Source organism: Gymnogyps californianus, chromosome 5 (assembly GCF_018139145.2).
Source record: "Gymnogyps californianus isolate 813 chromosome 5, ASM1813914v2, whole genome shotgun sequence".
Classification (NCBI taxonomy): Eukaryota; Metazoa; Chordata; class Aves; order Accipitriformes; family Cathartidae; genus Gymnogyps; species Gymnogyps californianus.
Genome location: NC_059475.1, coordinates 68717921 through 68739058, shown reverse-complemented (window position 1 = coordinate 68739058; position 21138 = coordinate 68717921). Strand labels below are relative to the sequence as shown.

The 21138-nt window shown below is 40.0% G+C and overlaps 1 protein-coding gene across 3 annotated transcripts in view; it reads right to left on the bottom strand.

Annotated features, from left to right (window-relative positions):
- NIN (ninein) overlaps nucleotides 1-21138 on the bottom strand; it is a 62538-nt gene that overhangs the window by 1510 nt on the left and 39890 nt on the right. Inside the window, exons 17-29 of one of the 3 annotated variants that reach the window (XM_050897812.1) lie at nucleotides 18390-20465; nucleotides 17054-17179; nucleotides 16343-16412; nucleotides 15130-15345; nucleotides 14623-14736; nucleotides 13399-13521; nucleotides 12752-12865; nucleotides 11877-12023; nucleotides 10564-10743; nucleotides 9874-10023; nucleotides 9225-9323; nucleotides 5403-5594; nucleotides 74-187 (exon numbers count right to left, since the gene is read on the bottom strand). In XM_050897812.1, coding sequence (XP_050753769.1) covers nucleotides 74-187; nucleotides 5403-5594; nucleotides 9225-9323; nucleotides 9874-10023; nucleotides 10564-10743; nucleotides 11877-12023; nucleotides 12752-12865; nucleotides 13399-13521; nucleotides 14623-14736; nucleotides 15130-15345; nucleotides 16343-16412; nucleotides 17054-17179; nucleotides 18390-20465 — 3721 coding nt within the window. The remainder of the gene's footprint in view (nucleotides 1-73; nucleotides 188-5402; nucleotides 5595-9224; nucleotides 9324-9873; nucleotides 10024-10563; nucleotides 10744-11876; nucleotides 12024-12751; nucleotides 12866-13398; nucleotides 13522-14622; nucleotides 14737-15129; nucleotides 15346-16342; nucleotides 16413-17053; nucleotides 17180-18389; nucleotides 20466-21138) is intronic. The other 2 variants (XM_050897813.1, XM_050897814.1) reach the window with 2 other exon arrangements.

Sequence of the window (21138 nt, the reverse complement as noted above, 5' to 3'; positions counted from 1 at the left end):
TGGCAGCTTTTGCCCACTTAGTTCTTTACAGAAGTAATGGGGACAATTTGAGGAAGAGAGTAAGAATGCTTACTTGTTCTTTCAGCTGATTTACTTTATCTTGGAGAAGCCTCTTCACGAGCCTTAGTTTCTGTTCAACATCCATCATGCGTTCTTCCATCATTTTTAGAAGCTGCTCATGACCCCCCTGGAAAGCAACATTTACGTGAGAATCAGTTAACAAAAGTCAGTTCACATTCACCAGTCTCCTTTTTTTCCAGTTTATGCTTAAGAAAATAGCTGGCACTCCACATGTGAGTCTATTTTAGAGAGTTGACTAAATTAATAAACCATTCATGGAAGCAAAATGTTATGGCAACACTTAAAGGACACTTGCAGCATTGAACTAGTTTTCCAAGTCTAAGTTACACTTGAGATTACCAGATCTAAGAATAATTCATATAAAATTCTAAGTTCTGTCTTGACTGTGATAGTCAGATCTGGATAGTTTCCTTTTCTTGCTCTTAGGTGCTGCCACACTTCTCTTGAATGTGGGAAACAAAATACCAATCAAAATCTTAACGATTCTAGAAAAAAAATTAAGGTGAAGTCATAAGGGCATGTTGATTTGACAGTATAACTCTCCCATGCCAAAGCCCCCTTGAAATTGAGTAATATCCTAAAAAAGTAGGATGCTATTATCCCAGACTTAATTTTTTACATTTGTTTCAGATTAGTTGTTGATAACTAATGTTTCCAAATAGTAACTCTAAAATGCTTTTGCTCTTTTTCTTCAGTGAGGTAACAGACAGTCTAACTAAAAGCGTAGTAACACAGTGTCAGGAGAGTGCCCATTACACCAACAGTTGAGTGAAGTTTTCCCAGATAAATTAGAAACACCAGGAACTACAAGAAAGCTTGTTTGTATTTGGGAACTTTAGACACTGACTGCAGGGAAAGGGATTCTTTATTTTAATGCTAGCTTGTTACTCTAATTCTAGGAAGTCATCTGAGAAGATTAGCTTTGAGAAAGCACTAACCTTCTCCTCAGTTTCAGGTAGGTAGTTGCTCATCTACACCACTGTGGAAAGATCCCCTTAGGGGATTGATTGAAGTCCACTCAACATTTTATTTGTTGTAACACCAGAAACTGCTTAAGTCTACGTAGGGGGTTATATGATCATTAGCTTGTGAAAAAAATTGGAAAAAGTTAGAGTCATATAGAAAGCAGTTTTACAGTGCTGCCAGACTGGATATTTTTCCAGATTAAAAAAATACTACTAAGCAGAACTCGCAGGGGACTTTCTAGCCAAGTCATCTTAAGCTATCTTTTGTAATTTAATTGGAATTCAAAAACATGGCTGACTAGTACACTTCATATTGGTTGCAGGAGTCTTGAGTGAGTAGTTAAGTGGAAACTAAGAATTATAGTGGTCTCAATAGCTGTGATCCCTGTTTTTTGGCTTAAAGTTGATTTGAGAATGTTCTAACTTCATATTATTTCATGTTTAATGGGAGAAGCCAGCTCAAGCATTAGCTTTAAGGTCATTAGAAAGATAGGAGCAAAAAGATCTTTGAAAGCAAACAGCTGAAATGGTTCATGGCTCCCAACTAGAAAAATCATAGCCCTTAAAGAGGTGTTTTGCACCTCTTAAGTATGAAAAATCTAGTTTAATCTAGTAATTTGAGACAAAAGAAAAACCACTTAGGAATGTTATCCAAGAAACAAGTGTGTTAATAAATTTTCCCTTTTCTGGCACTGCCTTTTTACTTTATGGCCACAGCAGTAGAATATGCCCATGTACTATGCAAATTCTTTTCTTAAATGTGCAGGTACATCTGCTAAAGAGAAGCTGAGTATCTGTACTTAAGTACATCCCCTATTACAAATCTTTCCCAGAAGTCCTGATACAACAATCCTCAGTATCAGAGACAAACATTTTGTCTAAAATTTGTTAATTCTTGTTCATAAAGCTGAAACTATTGATACTATTAAGACAAGAGACATTATGTTTAAAAAAAATTTTATTTTTCATTTACATCAAAAAATGTCATCTTTCCCTGTTAAAAAGTTTATACATCTTATACAAAAATGCAGTATAAATACCCCAGATTTTCTTCAAGTCTCATATAAAATTAGTACCATTTGAGAAAAATAGTCTCTTTCCACACTGAACAACTCCACGTTTTAAATAACATAAATAAAAAGTATTTGTAACAAATTAAAAAAAGACAGCTTATGAACTTTCACAAAATAGCTTCTAGACAAATAAATAGGAAATAACACTGTGGAGACTTTTTTTTTTTTTAAGAAAAAGCACAAAATAATTTGATCCTCAAGTTTCTCAGCTTATGCCAGTTCGTGTGTTTGTGTGTGTTTATCATGGTAAGGAATGAGATCATAAGCAGCCAAGCTGTCAGAGGTGCCCGATCCTCCGGTAGGAATCTGCATGCACTGCTCGCTGCTCCGGTAGCAAGGCCTAGAGAAAGAAGGCAAGTGGGATACTTCACCCTGATATCCAGATTTTCTTTTAAATACGTATGTATACTTAGTTAAAGCAAACCACCAATACAAGCGAAGCAAGCAACACAAGACAAACAAAAACACACACAAAAGAAAACATGCAGAGTATCACATCTTATATTTCTCTAAATACTAGTATTAGCACTACACATATGCAATTGAGGGGATATTCGGATGCATTTTCTAGATGTAAGGACTCTTCAGATGGCTCATCCATGTTTTTGAGGGATTTAAAAAGATCAGTGGCAGTGATTAACTGCAATTAGCAAAGCAGTTGAGTTTCTTAGAGGAAGTTATCTGCCACTATATATATGTATCTATATATATAAAATCTCAGATTGCCAAATAGCATTTGTGAAAGATGTAGTCCAGCTGACCTCCTTTGAAAACTTATTTGCATTTCTATTTTAAACCTAGTGGTAAGTCTTTTTCCTGAGACAGGTGAACAAGCTGTTGGTCAGAGGTGACTTGAATTTTGAAATAAAGAGCTGAAGAAAGGGGAAGTTGAGCAACTCTAAGTACTCTGAACAAAAATATTGGTTAGCAGAGGTTCTAAGAGAACTTAGGAAAAGATTGGGTCATTAACAGGCTCCCAAATCTAGTTATTGAGCAAGGAATGTGAGAACAAGTGCAGCGATTGCTACTGTGCAGCAGGGAAGAATCACAGCACTAGACACAGCAGAAAGAGTCATTTGGAATTCAGAAGAGCCCAGACAGGTTAACACAGTAGAAAAGGCTCAGGAGTTTTAATTTAGTGAAATTTGAAAGTATGACAGTACCCTTTGGAGGACAATAGCTCAAGACTGACTGTAAAATGAATGAGAACACAGACCACTATAGCCATGATCAAAAAGCAATGAACATTGCAAAGCATGATGAACACAAAATAATTCCAAAAAGGAGGGGGATAGCTTTGGATACCTTATTACACAGAAGGACTCAGGATCTAAGAAAGCTGCAAAGTGCAAAGCAGCAGCAGCAAAACTAGGTGATTAAGTTTACACAGAAAGCATGGAGATAACCTGACGTTGTACTCACTGGTGAAAAGATGATGAAGAGGGATTAGGATGCGATTTTTCAAGATGCTAAAGGGGACATTAAAATGGACATAAGCTCAACTAAATGTTAACCCTAGAAATCAGGATGACGAAGAAAAATCAACAGTGAGAATTAAAGCAAGGTGTGCTTACAGAAATGTCAAAGTTGGGACAAACTAAAACAACTTTGGCCTTTGGTAGAATGCATGTGTTTAATAAAGATTTTAGAAAGTTATCTAGTAAAGCCCACGAAAAAAGCTGTAGGAGATGTTATAAACCAGAATATCTGTTCACTTTAAGCAAAAAAAAAAAAAAATTAAAAGGATTAAGTGCATTAGTGCATTGGCAGCAAATATTTGCAAAGCCTCTCAAAGTATTTTTAAATTCACGAAGCTTTCCAGAATAAAAGCTTTTACAGGAAATGTGGAAGTGATTTATCTGTAGAACTACAAGTTCCAGGATGTGACTAGTTTGCAAATTGTTTCTCAGGCTTTCAAAGGCAAAATTACAAAGTCATCACTCCTAATGCAATACACAGCACATTCATTTGCAGATGCTGCTGCTGTAATATGGCTTTTATTGATTTCAAAAATTAAACTGCACGCTCTACTTTCCATTGTATGTGACCAAGTACATTAGCCTGTGGTAATGCACTTCTGTCAGGACTCGGCTGAAAGGGAGAGAGAGAACCTTACAATTGATTTATTTTTACTTATCCTATATTATTTGCTGTTAAGTTCTTTTGGGGGGGAACTTTTTGATTTTATGCCTTTCTTAAAAAAGAATTCTTACTCCAAGTTTTGGAAACTTTAGAAACTGTTACTGCAAATACTCTCTCTCCATAATACCTTTCTTCCAGAATACCCTATTAACACGTTCAGAGATTTTTGAGCTTCAAAGTCTTGGTCTTATTATTCTTTTTTTAAAAGTGTAACTACAATCTGAGTTTAAAAGGTAAAGATTTTTTTTCTGCTAACAGATTAATAAAAGTGTTAGTATTTTATCTAAGTTGTTTAGAGCTTTATCTTTTCTCATAAGATAAAGTTGTAATATTATTTTAAGACCTATGGCCTGAGCCAAAGCTTTAGAGATTTGGTTACTTTTTGAAGACGAGAGTCATTTGGCAAGCCTAGTCCCCAAGCTTAATTTTTATATGGGAGATGCAAACTTTTCTACCTGTTGCCTATCATTCAGTTTTACATGCTAAAGAAACAAGACAACACTAAAAGTGACTCTGCCCAATATGTGCAGTGGATGTAATCTTCCTTGGAATTAGATTGTTTTTCCTCAGAAATGCCAATGTTGAAGTTTCTGTATAACAGTAACAGTGTTCTCCAAACAATGTCTTGGCTTACGGCCAAATAATGAAGATAGGCTGACCTTATAAAAAGGATTAATTTGGTTATAATATTCTGCTCTACTACAGCTGACAGAACTCCGTGTGACAGCAACAGCCCAAACTAGTATTTTATGTGTGATGGGTGTGTGCTTGTGCAATATGTGGCATAGTGTATTTTCTAAAACAATGGTTCCAGACATAGACATTAGGTAAAGAAAACAAAACCAAAAAACCCTGTAAACACTTACTGCACATTAATCAGAAGGAGAAAAGCCAGTTGAACGTGGATGGGAGTGTTTATTATTTCAAAAAGATTAAGAGGACTTCAGAATTAAGCTATAGCTCAGGCTAAATATGCTAAATAACAAAAGTTTGGTTTGTACCTATCTTTGATAGAATGAATTTTAATTTTAAGTTTTGAACTGGCATAAACAGAGAACGGATCTCATCAGAATTGAAAAATCAAGAAAACTAACCAGATATCCTTTTAAAGTTGTAAGCTGCAGAGTCATGAGAGCTTTACCTGTTGCATGTTTGTTTCAGAGGGTCTGCTTTCAAGTTCTTCCTGAAGACGTTGACTCCTCCTCTCTGCTTGTAGTAGCTGGTGTTGGAGCTGCAGGAACTGTTCCTTGGGCACCATAGCACAGCCTTGCTGCTGGAGCTCCCGGGAGTGCGGTGATTGGCTAAGCATCACACTGGCGCTTGAGTGGAGCATCTGAAGAGTAAAGTAAATCAGCCGTCAGGAGAAAGCAGCACTGCCGTTCATACGGGATATCTTTCAGTGATGCACTGGACATCAGGTTACTCTTGAACCATTTCTTGTACCCAAGAGAAACAAGCCTGAACGCAGTAACAGAAACTAAATAGACAACTTTTCTCTTTCCAATGAAAAAAAGATGCATCTTTATGTGCAGTCCTGAAGTCTAAAGGAATCTGAGCTTTGATTCATAGTTTCAAACCTCAATTATAAATTCACCAAGTTTCTGATGAAATCCTGTCAGAGTTAAATGGGCCTGTAGCAAGCTTTAACTTAATAGTCCTTTTTAATTTTAACCTTGATCTCAGCAGCTCTTCTAAAAATAGTATCCACTTACAAATAAAAGCACTAGCATGAGGCAGGCTGAAGAAGTTGTCCACCAGTGCCGATTATTTCTAGTCTAATCTAGGATGGAGAGAGAACATTCTCAAAAGCAAAACAAATTTTCAGTGTAATGTATGATGACTTAAGTAATTTGATGCCAGCTGCTATATTACATTCAGAATTCAGTATTTAGAATCCCATACATCTTTCCTTATGTTCACTAACTGTAGAAATTAAGACATTTTATAATTTTCATTTCGAGACATGCTACAAGCAGGAGTTTGATGCAAGTCTGGAGACCTCCTGAGTGTCTGTACTGCATAAGCAAAAGTATACTCAGAGGGGCCCTTGAGATATGGATGCATGTAGTAATCTGAAATGGTTTAATTCCAAATTTAAGTCTTGCTTTCATTAAAAAAAAGTTACCAAATGCATCAGCAAGTCTATGTAATGTCAAGGTAGTATATACCAACAAATAGTTCGTGCATAATGGTTGTCCTTTGTGAAGTTATACTACCAGAGAAGTCTTAATTGGTAAAACTGGGCGTCTCATGTGGGGCAAAAGGATCACATTCCTAATAGTCCTTGCTACAGCAAAAAGAGAACCTCAGAACAGACTTGTCCCAAACGGTTTAGCTTCCCCACATCGTTTAATGAAGTGCTGCTCCCAAGCAATGCTATGACAGTTACTGGATGGAGGTGGCTAGAAAAGAGGCATTTCTGGCATTGCAACCACGAGAGCCCAAGTTAGATAAACTGGCCCAGCATTAGATGAACTTTCAGATAATATTAGAGCTAAGATAGTCACATGAAACAATTTAGCATTTTTCTAGACTAAAGTAAAATCCAGGTAAGACTAGCTCACAGTTGTAATAGTTTTTAATACTAAAAAAAGACTAGAACTGTACAGTAAAAACCCCTGACGTTTCAGACAAGCTGATCTGCAGCCTGAATTTGCATAAGATTAATACTTTCTTCCCATAAAGTTCACTTGACCACATCATAAAATTCTCACCCGTTATCTCAAAACCATTACTCTGTTCCCTTAGGAAAAGGCATATAAGATTACGTTAGTGGTTTTAATTTTCCTTTCACAAGTGGTAGAATTGAGGCCTCAATTTGTAATCATATTTCAGTTATTGAGTTCATCTACAATGTAAACAGCTATAAGCATTTTTCATAATGGTGCAGCTCTTCTGGCCACGTTAGCATCTGTACATCTCTGCTGGCCCAGGTAAACAGAAAATAGGTTTATCAGTACTTTAAAATAAGACTATTTGTATTTTTTTAAGCTATCAGGAGGTTCTCTTGAATCAACTTGTCTGTAAAGGAGCTATTCTTTTACTGACAGTATAAACAGTGACAATAACGAGCTGCTGATGGAATTTGTTTAGGGTTTCCTGTAACATTGTAAAGCACATGAGCGTCTAATGAAAGAGCTGAAGAAACAGTCAATTCATGTTAACAGTATCTTAAAAATAAATACCAATTGCGTGGCTAATGAAAACAATATAGTCTTGCCGTATTCATCTGTGGAAGAAAATGGAACAATAATGAACTTGCTAAACTATTAGGGATGACGCTGAGTGTGATCACATACCAGTTAATATTAAGGAAACATTTGACAGTCTGGTGAAAAAGCATGCAGATACCAGAGGTAAATATGCAAACACCTTCAAGCCTCACAATCAATGGGTTAGAAGGAAGGGGTCGAGCCACTTTTCATTTTCTTACGATCAGTTTAATTCTTTTGAATGCAGTCGGTTGTTTCTCTCCATTTTGATGGCAATGCCTTAGAAGTATGCAACTTCTTGGCGTACAGAATCAAATTGCACAACATACTAACCACAAAGAAGTTAGTGCAGCTGTCAAAGTAAAAATTTTACATTACAATGAATAGTGGCTTCTTTACTTAAAAGATGCATGGAATTAAAAAAAAAAAATCTATAAAAGAAAGAAATGTTTTCTCCATGCTATGGTAGTACATTGAAAACGATTGCTCTACCTTCGCACACTATTTCAGAAAGAGAACTGCACCCTTCTCTGCTAGTTCCAACCACTGAGTTCTAGACAGGTTAGCCATGAACAAAAGGAGAACAGGCACAAAAGAGAAAGTTAGAAGTCATAAAGTGCTAAGTGAACGTTAGACACCTGCTGGAAAATGTTATCAGGAGTAACAGAAGTCCTGCATGTTTGAAATACGAATTTTAGGAGAAAACGCAATTCATGCTTGGTGTTTATACTAAAGGCTTTAACGGTGTTTGGAATTTTCCCAAAGCTTAATTAAGACTATATAAATAAAAGCGCAGGGCACATAAACAGTCTTTTCAGTAACTTGTCAAAATCTCATCTTTTCTGATCAAATTTTCGCAATTTTATAGCTAATTACATAGTATATTCAGCATAACATGTTTCCCATTTGCTCTCTTAATGAAAAACATGAAGTCTTTTAATAAACAGTGTTGTAAAAGCCTCATCTAGAAGATGCTTTGATTTATGGAACAAGTCAAAATTGTGGTGGTTTTTTTTTTTTAATATTATGTTTTAAACTCAAATTCAGGACATCAAGTTTAGGCAAGACTGCTGAGAGACAACTCTGAGGTCTAGCCTGAACTTAAGGGATACACCAACTTCACATCGTTAAGTTTGCCTGTTCCTGTAAGCAAGGACACCTAAGAATTATGCAGTTCTCATAACATGCAGCATGATCCGTCTCCAGCAGTACTGAACAAACATCCACATTTACAGCAGGCTTTGGAAGAATCTCAATTGAAGTTTTCACTCATGCCTTTAGATTAACAGCACGTTGCATAAATTGTTATTCTGTCGTGATTTAGGTAAGGTAGCAAGGCTTAAATTCAGCAAATTATTCCCGTAGTAAATAAGAACAGGTTTCTCCAGTAAGAGCAGCATTATGCAAATATTAGTTAGGAAACTGGAGGTTACATGTTTTAGGAAGGAAGAGGAAAGAATTAGCCTTGCCTCAAGCACAGAAACAAATTTCTTCGCTATTTGATTTTGTATCTGAAGCCTGACACGAATTACGATAAACCACAACATGCTTCAGAGAAGCAAGTTTGTCACGCTATCGTCTTGATCATGAAAGATGAGATTAGGCATTAGGGGACATTAAGTCTTCTAGTTTTGATTATTTTCCTCTGTTCATACACATCTAGAAGTTGTTTTTAAATAAATTAATAGATTCAGTGAGATAGTGATAAAGCCCCACACTATTCAGTACAGTCAACACTGATTGAAAAGTACCTCCATTAACTGATCATCCAGTTTGACTTGCTTTTTTCTTAGCCCTTCATTTTCTGAGCTGGTTTCCAGTTCACGTTCAAGAGAATTCATCTGACTGATCTATTAAAGACAAGAAGTTTCCTTAGAAAGGTAGTAGTTTCTTATTTTATCTGGTTTGGTTTTTTTCCCCCCGCAACATGCAAGTCACGAATCACTGCACATCAAGGCAGTTCAAGATTAAAAGACAGGAGTATTTGGACAAGTGTAATACTTTGCTGAAAGCGATGCCTGAGACAATGTTATACAGCGTCTCTGACACAAGTTTCAAGGAACAGGCAGGGTAACTGGTTTTTAATCTCAAAGCGGTAACGCTAGCATGCAAGCGCTGTGTCTTGCGGAGCGCTCGAGCAGGCTGCGTTTATGTTTATGGTTCCCATGTTCTACCACTGAACTGTTTGTACAGGCTGGAAGTCCTGCAGCACATCGGCGTAGCCTTCCACCCCGCACGCTCTGCAGAAGCGCAGCAGACAGTCAGCTCCTTGGGACAGGGATTCGTGCGAGCCAAAGAACGCAAAGCTCAGAGTGGAAGAAGAAAATGACAGCTTACGACGTTAGCTCTTAGAGACGGCAAGTACTGCATCGAGTCACGTATTTACCATCTAAAACTAACCTTCCTGTTTGCAGATGACAACTCCTTCTGAAGCTGTTCACACTCTCTCTTCAAGCTTAATTTCTCTTGCTCTATGGCTTTGACGATACCTGACTGGCTTTGATGCTTTTGGTGCTTTAGGGAAAGGATAGTAGATTCCAGCTGTCGGATCTAAAGAGACCAGAGATGAACAAATGTGGAAAAACATTCCAGGCCATTCCACAAAATCAAATTGCATCTACTTCATCTAAAATACTGAGTACCAATTGATTTTGGACTCATAGCAGATTCCGGTGTATTTTTGACATTTTAGCTTTGAGCAACAAAAGGTTTTTCCCTTCCTCTTCCCTGTGATCTGCCTAATACTGTGAGCCAAGAAACTGGACATGAAGAATGCTCGGAACATTAAGAAGTTTTTATGAAAGAAAAAAAATTGATGGGCATTAACCGAAAGCTGGACCAGAAGCTTAGACAAGAGTTATCAGGATTTTCTTTTAAAAAAAGAGCTGTTTGAAACATCGTAAGAGTGTCTGCATACTCAGTGCAGCTATAAAGGAAAACTATTCCTTTATGCGTTCTTTCTGCAAATGTTTCTATTCAAAACTAACGAGCAACATTCCTCTCCTGTATTACCCACTGCAAACCAAGAATCATTAAGTTTTGCCTAGCACGCAGGGACCGCCTCTGATCTGGCAAGCTTGCTCAGGTTACCTTCTCCCTGGAGTGAGTCAGGTCTGTTTTAGCGCTCTGCACTTCTCTCTGCAGCCTCTCATTCTCCTGCCTGAGCAGCTGCTGCTCCTGTTTCATCAGCTGGTCCAGTTCATCCCAGTGTAGTTGCCCCTGTTGGTCCTGCAGCCCTGAGGAAGGCACAGCCAGTTCTAGAACCCGATTCTTAAGACAGACAGAATTGCAGGGTTAGGCCTTAAAGAAGCAGACATTTTCTCTATTCAGGTGGGTTTTAAGTAGGCTTTCAGTAAGTGCAGACTCTAAAGTCGCAGGATTCCCGTCTTCCTCCCAGCCTACACACTGTTTTCCACTAAGAAACCCAGCATGCTAATCACAGTGCAAACCCAAAGTGCTTCCCTTCGCTAAAATCGTAGATAATAGCTGTGCGCCAGAAGGGTTGCTACGAGTGCACAGAGTTCAACGCCACAAAAAAGCAATTTGTGCTCCATTTCACAGCCTCATCAAGCAAATAATAGAACTCAGTCTCGTATATTATTCAGTAATAGCTGTAATTTAGTTGCTGTTGCACAATTCTGAAACAGCCTCTTTTCCACGTGAACATTAAATATTCCTTAATTACATGGCAAACAAGCCAAATTACTAACTGAATTCATAACACCAATCCCAAGACTGCTGTCTACAACCTCCTTCAGTTACAGTTCCTCATCAGTTAAGAGAGGCTGATACAGTACTGTGCCTTTCAAAAACAAGTTTGACTGAAAATTGGATCCCCCCGTCAATTACTGGTTTGACCGTTAATATGTTTCTAGTTTTGATAGGTGTAAATTCATACGTTGTCCACAGATTTTTTTTCAATTTTTTTGTTTGTTTGTTTTTGCAAAAGGTTTCTTTCAGGGAAGAATGGAGACTCAGGAGATGGACTGATCATTGCCTGTCCTTACGTTCAAAACTTAAAATAAGTTTTTTTAAAAATAAGTTTAAAGTCTGCACATTATATACAATTCGACAAGACTAATTATAGTTAACTATTTTAAAATTGAAAACTACTAAATACAGAAAACATCATTAACATAGGGCTTTTCTTGTACCCACCTCCTTTCAGCTTTTTTTTTTTTTAAATGAGCTTTATATCACTTGTTTAAAAAAAAAAAATCAATAGTTGCATAACTCAGAGTCTACTTGCCCAAGCCTGCAGCACTATTTGTGTCCTTTTAATGGACAAGCCAACCTAAAGAAATAACTTGGCTGCAGCGGCAGGCTGCAGAAGAGCAGCAGCGAGTGGCCGTAAACCCTGGCCTGCAAAGTTGACTGACTTTGAGGCACCTGAAGTCCGTTACCTTTTCATTGGCATTCTGCAGTTGCTTGTGTAAAGACATCACTTCTTGTTTAAGAGTTTCCTTCTCCTGTTGCGTCACCCGTAAGTCCGACTTTAGTCGGGACAGCTGAAGGTTGGTGTTTTGCAGCGTTTCATCTAGACTCTGAACCTGGAACGAGCAGGAACACAGCTTTCCATTTGCTGGACCAAGATTTCTTGTAAGCTTGGTCTGCTAGGGTGCATATGCACCACGTATCACACATATTTAGCATCTCGGAGGGAGGGAGTGAAGAAGTGACAATGCTGGCAGCCCCCTTTAAAAATACTAAATGATTTTCCAACTTTCTGTTCCAAATTAGTAGCCATCCACTTTGAATACAGCCACAGTACTGCATTCAGAGACACAGCTTCCAGCCCCGAATATTTATTGTGATATGCTGGGAAGAGAAGATTTCTCTTGAATTATTTATTCTTCCTGGCAGCCCATGGCCAACAAGAAACCCCAAGCGTGATCAGCCAAGCAGATAGCCATTCGTTCCCCTCCCCTGCCTGGGGAGAGACGAGCCACCGCCAGAAGAGCAGGGGGCAACAGCAGAGTCTCTGCAGTGTTTTAGGAATAACTGCGCAGAATGAATTGGCAAAAGGAACTTGGCTGTAGATGCAAAACAACATAGCTTATTCTTGGGGGAAAAAAAAAAAAAGTCCCTCATTGCATTTAACAAGTTTCCTCCTTGTCCTTTAAGAACGTCACTTTGAAAGCCCGTCAAAGCGGCCATTCTTAGCTGCATGACATCTTTGCGCACAGTAGAAGACGGCTGGTTTTTCATGAAAAAAAGCACTACAAGAGATTAAAAAAATGCTTTTGATCCAGGGCTATAACAAACCCCACTATTATACCTTGTCTTGTGAAACGGTGAGCTGTGTTTTCAGTGTCTGACTCTGCTGTTCCCAGGACTTCTGCTCCTGCTTCAAGCTGCCAATTGCATTCTCTAAGCAGCTTACTTTAGCTACCTGAAATAAGATTACATCGGTAAGCCTGACTCATTCCGGATTTTCTTTAACTCAATTTGACTTTGAGAGTTAAGCTAGAGGGAGTTACAGCTACGCAAAGAAAACACAGGAGAGCAAAAAACCCCTCAGCTCCCAGCCCGAATCTCCACACAACGGGATCATTATAGTGCGCATACTAGTTACACTGCTCGAGTTCAGAGTTACAACATGTTAGAGTTGCAATAAAAGTGCAAGAACACTGTCTGCCTTGTCCTGCTGCAATATTTATATCCAGGCCTCTGTTCCTTGCAATGTTTGGAATTTTCTGTGTAATCAAATTACAGTAAAGCTGTGCTCCAGAATTTACGCTTTCTCTTTAAGACCAGCTAGGAAAAAAAGGCAGTGGCAATTAAGCCTTTATCTGGCTTGAAGGAAAAAAAAAAAAGAAATCCAAAGTAGTTTTACAGTTAAGGGTGATACAGATAATGATATAAGAATTTTAACAGCCCGTTACAGCATGTAGGTAGTGATGTGGATTTGCAGTTCTTTCTTACCTTGTCAATACATCTGTTTAATTCCTCACTCAGGGCTTCTTTTTCTTTCTGCAGCTTTTCATTTTTAGTAATTAAGCTTGAAACTTCATTCTGAAGGTCAGAGAGATCAGGACATCTGGGCAGCTGTGGAAAACAAACCCCTCACAGTTGCATTTCTGTGTTGGTTCAGAATTTTGCATGCAAGTGTTACACAAAGCTTTCTCTTCTCCTCCGGGCCAAGCATCCCACTCCGCACAGAGTGGGAGAGAGAGGAACATACTCCAGTTTGGTACAAATGACCACACAACTATCGCTCATACGATCCAAGGCATCCTTCCCGCAACAGCGGTGCTAAGGATTCCCAATTGCCCTGTGATCCCTGCGATTTGCTTTAGGGCTGGTCTTCTTCTGCCTCTTCCGTGAAAGGGGAAAAAATACTGAACTGCTGACTTCTGATCCTTTTCCCGTTTGACACAGTGCTTTAGCTTAACACTCTGCCTTCTCCCGTGCTGTTCTGTCTTTGCTCACTCAATCTTCTGTCTTTAATTACACTCAAGCCCCAATCCACTCTTTACTGAATAGGCCTCATCTGCTTTTGCTTTTTAAGACCGTTATCAATCCTAAGCATTGGGTGCATCAAATGAGTGCTTTACACTGTAAAGAAAATTACTTTGTGGAGCCCTAATCAGGAGAGCTAACTCATTTGTAGCCTTCATTATCTATGTTTATTAGCATATATTTACAGCCAATTGAACCATGCTTATACAGGCGATAACCAAGCCCTCCAGGAAATTATCCTCAGAAGTTGTGAGACGTCGAAGTCTCCAGATGGGTTTAGCAATAGGAATTCTCTCCGAGAGGACATGCTGGAAGAGACCAGTCCTTAAATGGAGCTATATGGGTATCACCAGTTACACAGGAAAACGTTCCCCTGCCTATCCCATCTGCACAAACTAGAAAAGCCCTGTCTATTCCTTGATTAGAGCTTTCAATCTTTGTCTTCGTTGTCAAAGCCTGTCTTTGTAGACCCACTACTCTGGAAGACCTTTTGGCAAAGGCTAAGTGAAACCAACCTTATTTGAACAATCGTGCATTGTACCCAGAGACTGTTTCAAGAGGATTTATATTCCCCTACCGTTGTGACCTTTCTTTAAAGAAATTAACTATTTCCAACCCCGGCAAGAGAGCAGGGCACATTAAGAGACAGCCAGCATTATCTGATGGCCCTCAGATAGGATGCCATACCTGTTTTGTCTTCTCGAGTTCCTGCTTGAGGATGTGGTTCTCCTGGTCCAATATATGAGCTTGAACCTTCATTTTTGACAGCTCCATCTCCAAGGAAGACACCATATTTGATGACTGCAAAAAGGAAAAGGCTCAGATTTCAGCTTAGGAGACACGCAGAGTAACAAAGGTTAACCAGAGGATGCTGCAGCCACTGACATGGGTTAGAGCTGGGATGGCACTGGACTGAACAGAACAGGCACGCTGGAAAATGCAGGTAAATATTTAGCATCACTAAGCTCCATTTTCAAGACAAACCCGCCCAATTCTACCTCCCTGCTTCTGGCTGCGGCCGTGCTTTCCTTCCACCCCCACTGCCGCATGCATGTACGTCTGCAGCTAGCACTCGGGGAAGTTCAGCTTGGAAAGACCACGCACAGCTCGAGAAAGGGATGCTAATTCCATAGCATCTGTGCATTCCTCAAAGTTCAATTGTTTCGTACCGTTAGAGACAGTGTAATCCCGTACCTTTACTTTGGAGTTTTCCAGTTCTTCTTTCAGTACCAGCCTCTCCTTTTCCCATTCTTCCAGGGTACATTTTCCTGCTTCCCTTTCCTTTTGCTTGAGCACCTTTGCCAGCTGTTGATTAAGATCCTGCACATCTGCCTGATTTTTGGAGTTCCTCTGGCTAAGTTCTGTATTTTCAGAGTCCAGCTGCTGGTTCCTGGTCTTCAGATCCGCTACCTGAATCGGGACAGCGGCGTCAGTTATGACTACTGCCACAGTGGGGAGTAGATTTTTAAAGCATTTCCTTTCTATTAAGATGATTAGAAAACTGACAAGCATCACTCCAATTCGATGGCTCAGCCAAGACAACACAATCACAAAATGGTGACTCCGAGCAGTGGGACATAGCAGTTAACTGTACTCTGCGTAACAGTCATGATCTCAGTAGCACTGCTTGCTTTATTTCCTTAAAGCATATTCAACTTGCTCCATGCCCTAATTTGAGGCCAAATCAACTGTTTAAGAGTAGGAATCCTTCTGATGGCCTGTTGCATGCATGGTCAGCCTCACAAACTGTTAATTTCTCATAATTGGCCTCAATTATATCAGTTAAGATATCAGTCATCTAGCACACCACTCTTCCTCCTTCCCTTTACCATGCTGATGTATATTTTGAGGGTTATGCTGGTGAGCTAGTAGATTATTCTGAGCAAGCAGAATTTTAGTAAGCAATACTAAGAGGGACATGAATGTAAGAGCTACTTAAACCGTCTACTTCGCCTAGCATAACAAACCAGCCTTAAAATAAATGTAGCAGTCTCATGGATACGAGCAAAGGGTCACGACTGGCAGCATTCCTAGACCCAGCTCGCTGGGAAATAAGTAGAGGCTGAGTCACATAACCTCTGCTTCCCATGGGCTACTGCAGAGCATTACCCACAAAGACTACAAAAAAAAAGATTTTAACTTTAATATATTTCTGTTAAATAAGCTTTCCAAGTCGACTATGGAAAGTGCTCTCAAGTCTGTACGCTACATAGTTACAGTAGCGTTGCAGTTGTCTTCTGATCAGGTCAAACAAGCCTCATATCAATTCCAAAGAGTTATGAGAACAGTTATCAAAAAGTTTACGTGTATATAATGGTCATTTTCTACTGCCTTTGTGACCATCTAAGGAACAGCTTTTATACAGTGAGGATTTCTACAGAGAAGGTTATGGGCTCAGTCCATATACCTGCTTTTTCAGGTTGTCAACCATCTTCTGTACAGCCACTTTCTCCTTTCTCACAGCCTCTATCTTTTGCCTAGGGAAAAATGAAAGCTCATTAACATTAGGGTCACTTCTTAATATACATGCCTACAAGAACGGGCTGGTTTTTGACATCGCCACAAATGGTAATTCTGAATATTTATTTATTGCTTAGCATCGCTGTTTTGCATCGGCTTGGCAAGTGCTCAGTTCCTCAAAGTACCCCATGTAGTTTTTTTTCTAGAAGGGAAGAATACTCCCAGGATCATGGATGGTTATCTACTTGCAAAACACCAAATCACTGAAATACTCTGTCACGCTGTACCTCTTCCTACCTTTTCTAAAGCTACACCGGCCCAACAAGCTCTGCCTTTGCTGAAGCAAGAAGAATTGCATCGGGTTAGCTCCTGAGTAGGTCCTGTGTTTGTATGTGTTACTGGGTCATCTGAACTCCTACAGTTAAGCCCCTGCTTTGGCTCTAGGAATGGGCAGGACAAGCCGGGGCAGGTGAAAAGGAGGAGGAATAGAGTGTCAACCAGCTGGATTTCCAGTAGCACCATGAAATAAGCCCATTTCAAATGTCGTAGAATATCTAACACATGAAGGAGCTTTGAGAGAAGGGATGTAACCATCGTGTCTGCACCGCAGCAAGAGCCTGAAGGCACACACGTGGTACATGCCCCATTGAATTCTTACCGCATTTCTTCTCGGGATCCATTTAGCTCCCTCATTTTCAGGCTGGAAGCACTACCTTCCTCATTTAATAAAGTCACTTCATTTTTCAGAATAGCATTTTCTTCTCTGAGCTTCTCGGCTTCACATCTGTGGCAGAGACACAAGACAAGTGAAAACCGTTTCTGTGTATCGTCGAGGCCCACAGGGAGAAAAATTACTAAAAGCCTAAGCTACCTGGAATATTTCAAAACAAAGCTACAATTGACTTATTTTATGTATGAACGGTGTATGGATTTTACATTTCATTTAGTAAGAGTGCTCCCCAGATCGCTGAAAAAGGGGCTTTTTGTGCCTGTTTTTGTACAGCTAAAGTTAATTAAAATGTAAGATACCTAGTAAAAGTTTCACGCTAATATTGTACTATACCTTTCAGTCCTTAAGTTACAAATAACATAACTATAAACAGCTTAATGCCACAATATGCAGATTACTAGGAGAGCGAGCTGTTTCCCCAGCTGTTTCTAGAGTCCAGTATGCTGGGAAGAGCAGCGTTGGAAAATGCCTTTTCTGTCCTGAGGCGACTGTAAAGAAATAACTTAGCCATGGTGGAATACGTGAAAGAACAATTCCCTGCAGGCAGCTGGTGCTGAACAATAATTAAGCCATTTATAGCCACTTTATGGCCTCCAAAAAAGAAATCCTTGCTGAAATACAGCAGTTAAAAACAAGGAGGTAAAACCTATTATATTTTCTGTGTTATAATGGTATTTACCATATCACACACCTGATGGATTCCTAACACTATGTGCTCCTGCTGGGGAAAAAGTTACCATAATTGTCTAGTATTAACTTAAATATTGAGGAAAATAGAAGTACTTTTAGGATTCCAAGTAACATTCAGTACTAGAAGGGAGCAAACCGAGCGAAGAAGTGATATTAGTAAAAGCTAAAAGCATTCTGGAAGTGTTACCACAGTATTTTGGACATAAAAATACAGGGGTTTCTGATGTACCATAAACTACACACTGCGAAGGTGACTACATCCACAGACAGAACAGCTGGCAGGTTGCTCCTGTTTTACCATTCGTGTTAGGTCACGGTCAGAGAGGAGTTAAGTCACACACATTTATTTCAACTGTCGTTATCCACGATTAAACAGCCTGCTTGCTAGTAGTTAGAGTCCAAGGCACTGTTTTCTAATCAAAGTTAAACTACAGTGGTTAATGCAGCAACCATACGGCAGGCAGGCAGGCGGCTGCAAAGCGATGAGCGGGACGCTAGGTTAGTTTCTAAGCGGCACGTTTGATTACTGTGGGGCCGGCACGTTTCCCCACAAAGTTTTGCAAGGGTACGTTACCTCAGAAGATCAACTTTTTGCTGCAGCTCAGTGCACGTGCTTTGTAAGCCGTGCATCACTGTATTCCTCTCCTCCCTCTCTTCGTGGAAACACACGTCGTTTGGGTTAACCAGAGCAGCAGCCTTCTCCTTCAGCTTTCTCTTGGGCTCTTGCAGCTCCCTCTTCTCTGCCGACATTTCTTTCACCGTGCTGTCGCTTTGGGCACGCTTGTCTTGCTGACCTGTAAATGCGGCGGCATCTTCTTCCAGCTTCCCAAGCTGGCGTCGCAGTCTTAACTTGTCACTGTGTGCATCTACGTTTCCTTGTGCATCTTGCTCTTGGACATCTTGCAATTCTTTAGGGTTTTGGAGGAGCTGTGTGTTTTCCTCTCTGAGCTTAATACTGTCCAGTTTACTTTCTTCTAGTTTGCAATGAAGGCTTCTCAGCTTACGCAGGTTGTCTTCTAGCACTTTATTTTTTTCAACTAACTTGATCATTTCAGATTTCAGATCCTCATTTTCTACCTGAACTTCTTCTTGTAGTGACAGAAGTCTAGCCTGTGCCATTGATCTGTCTTCTAACTCTTCGACCCTTTTCCAAAGCTGAGCTATTACGCTTTTCAGGTCACCATTCGTTGACCCAGGAGCATGATCAAGCAGGAGAGAGGCTTCACTCAGTTCCTCAGCCTTCTCAAGCTCAACCTGCAGCTTCAAAGCATCAGAAACAAACCCTTTATTTTGGGGAGCTATTCTGTGATTTAGCAGATGAACCTTCTGCTGTTTAACATCATTGTGTAGCATTTTTGGTCTGGGAACTCTCTCAAGAGTTTTCTCGAGATCTCTCTTTTTTTGCAGCAGAGGTACCCGAGAAAGCAGCTCTTGATTCTTGTCACAATCCTGATGGCCATCAGCTTCCACTGCTGCTTTACTTCCTTGCGTCTGACATACCTGCACCTTGAGCGCGTGGCCGCCTGCTCCGGCTTTAACACATGCGTTCTCCAAATCTGAATCAATCTCTGTCATTTCTTCCAGGTCTGTAGTATCAGCCTCCGAAAGCGGAAGGACATTCGAATCTGTTCCCTTGTCTGCATCTTTACAGTCGCTGGGCAACCCTTCAAAAATGGGATCTATTGCATCTGGCAGCTGAGATCGTTCTGAGCCGGAGTCGGAGCAGCCAGGACTGGGAGGTCGCACAGGCTCCCGCTCCGCAGCTTGCAACCTGTGCTGCAGCCTGACGATCTCAGCAGCCATTCTGACGTTTTCCTTCACGGCTTGCTCGTGCACTTTCTGTAGATTTAAGAGGACATCCGCCTCATCTCCCAGAGGCGCCATACCAGAGAAAGAAGCAATTTTGCTCTTTGCTTTGGCATACTCATTTTCCAGGACCCTATAATGATTTTGTAGTGTGGAAAAACTGTGGATCTCCCACTGCAATTTCTGTATTTTCCCCTGAAGGTTTGAGATTTCCAAACTCATCTCGGCCTTTTCTGTTTCTGCTCTTACACAAATGTCTTTGTTTAAACTCTCCAAAGCAAGAAGTTTGGAATTGAGGTCTTCTTTCTCTTGCTTATATTCACTGTCAAGTCTCTCCAGCTTTTGCCTAACCAGCTTCCCATTTTCCTCCACCACGGATAGACGCGCTTCTTTGCTCTTTAGCTCTTTTTCATGATCATTTTGGAGTTGTGTTATTTTATCACTCAGCCTTTTCTCTTGCTTCTCAGCAGCATTCCTCAGGTCTCGCAGCTCCTTCTGAAGCTGCTCTCTCTCGCACACAAGCTTGTTCACTTCTTCCTTGAATTTTTTCTCCAGGAGATCTTTCTCCTGGGTCAGGGCAGAAGAAACGGCCTTTTCATTTGCCAGACTTTCCTTCAGTTGCTCGTGGGCTTCAGCAACCTCCTGAGCAATTTCATCCTTTTCAAACTCCCACTGAGATTTCTCCTCTCTTTGCTGTTCGGCAAGCTCATGCAACTCTCGCTGGTAACGTCCTTCCAGATTTTGGATCGTTTCTTCATATTTATTCACAAGTGTTTGTGTGTCGACAGAAAACTGAGTTTCTGCATGAGATGCTCTTCTGTTATAGTCACTTTCCATTTTTTTCCTAAACATGGTTAACATAATATATTACTAAACTCTGGGCTAACTCAAAGAGATTCAAATGGCTTTTTAGGTGGAATAAAACAACCTAAAAAATTACTTTTTCATGGAGTTTTAGCTGAAGTACTATTTGACAGGTGTTTCTGAGAGCCAAAGTTAAATTTGAGGCCATTTGTTGAAACTTCAAAAATAAACATCTAATTGCCTTGGAAAAGTGTAACTCATGAAGTGTCCTCAGAAAAGGTTTCATGTACAATATATGCCCTTCTATACCTGTGATCGGATTTGTGGGGGCAGCTGTTCTTACCCCCATCTCTCCCTGTCACCCCAGGACAGGTTTCAGTTTCTTTTGCCACTTGATCTCGGCTAAATGCATTTAGCAGCCAGCCATCCCTTTACTTCTTCAGAAAAGAAGACCTCTGAAAACCCAAATGCTTTAAAAAGGACAAAGCAGGCATTTGTAAAGCACAGGGATCCTGAACAGAGCTCAAGTTAATCACATCTGGTTATGCTTTAACACTATTGTTGCCTCTGGGTGAGCTAAAAAAAAAAATCAATATAAATATCTGCTTGAGAAAGGTCAGAAGAAAGCCCCTGGATAAAGAGCAGCCCAGCGTTCTGGAATAAAACAGGTAACAGCGCTGTACAGTCAGTACACTTGAATGATGAAGCATCAG